At 43.2% G+C, this 959-nt stretch overlaps 1 protein-coding gene across 1 annotated transcript; it reads right to left on the reverse strand.

Moving 5' to 3' along the window:
- Positions 1–101: 101 nt before the first annotated feature.
- Positions 102–654, reverse strand: CYBJADRAFT_186447 (uncharacterized protein). Its single transcript, XM_020217215.1, has 2 exons — positions 315–654; positions 102–224 (listed from the first exon to the last, which is right to left on the reverse strand). Exons 1-2 carry the CDS (start codon positions 500–502, stop codon positions 143–145), a joined length of 270 nt encoding a protein of 89 aa, XP_020068606.1. The 5' UTR covers positions 503–654; the 3' UTR covers positions 102–142.
- Between the last annotated feature and the right edge of the window lie 305 nt (positions 655–959).

A 959-nucleotide genomic window follows, 5' to 3' on the forward strand; every position in this document is an offset into this window, starting at 1 on the left:
TGCTCATAGCTGCTCACCATGTGCGAGTCTCGCTACAGTGTTTATGACAATCTTCCTACACATCGCCATTGAAGAATTTGTATGGTAAATATCTCAGAGCATTACGATATGTCCAATAGGACCGTTCTTGGTGGTTCATCTTTTACATGAGCCACTGCGTTGATCCTGTTTGTCTCCTCCACAAGGCTCCCCATGCTAAATACATGGACAGTGATGAGCAGATGCTATATAGATAACGTTCCATTAGAATGATACTAATAAAAATAACAAGCACACCTTCAAGTCTCCCCAGAGTACACCAAATTCTGGCTAACACTAAGCCTGGCAGATATACAAAGCATGAGCGTGTAATCTTTAACACTCCCTGAGATATAGCCATCCATGGTTTGTATGGTGTAACTAGCATATCATGATGAATTCCAGAAAATAAAGGCGTTGAAATATTGGCCAATGGCGTGGCAGCGATGTGTTTCACCTTCTGGAATACCACCAGTATCACCATTGATCGTTATGTCGGGACTTGCTCCTTAGTACAGGGGTATAAAGCAGAGAGATTCTACACTCATTTGTACTCTGTGTCACTGCACAACAAGCCATCAATGCTAATACTCATGGAACAACCCCCATGCAATGCCTCTATAACGCATCACATTACATAGATACCATCTCACGTAAGCATACACAAACTCCTAATGACGACTAGTTCACGTGCAATCACAGCTAGTGCCATACACAAACTCGAGACACCGGTAATTTGCTGGCTGGCTCACTGATTGACTCTTCCCAATGAGTGAGCCCTTGGTTAATATTACACAAACCGCCGATGGTGTCCACGAGGAAAACACAGAACCGACGGTACACAAAGCCACAGGCAAAATTATTTAAAGGGCGCCTAATCCGCAATTCGTTTGTTGTTTCACTTAGCCAACTACATAATCTTTGGATACTGCAAACGGTGA

This window comes from Cyberlindnera jadinii (assembly GCF_001661405.1).
Source record: "Cyberlindnera jadinii NRRL Y-1542 unplaced genomic scaffold CYBJAscaffold_15, whole genome shotgun sequence".
NCBI classification, from domain to species: Eukaryota; Fungi; Ascomycota; class Saccharomycetes; order Phaffomycetales; family Wickerhamomycetaceae; genus Williopsis; species Williopsis jadinii.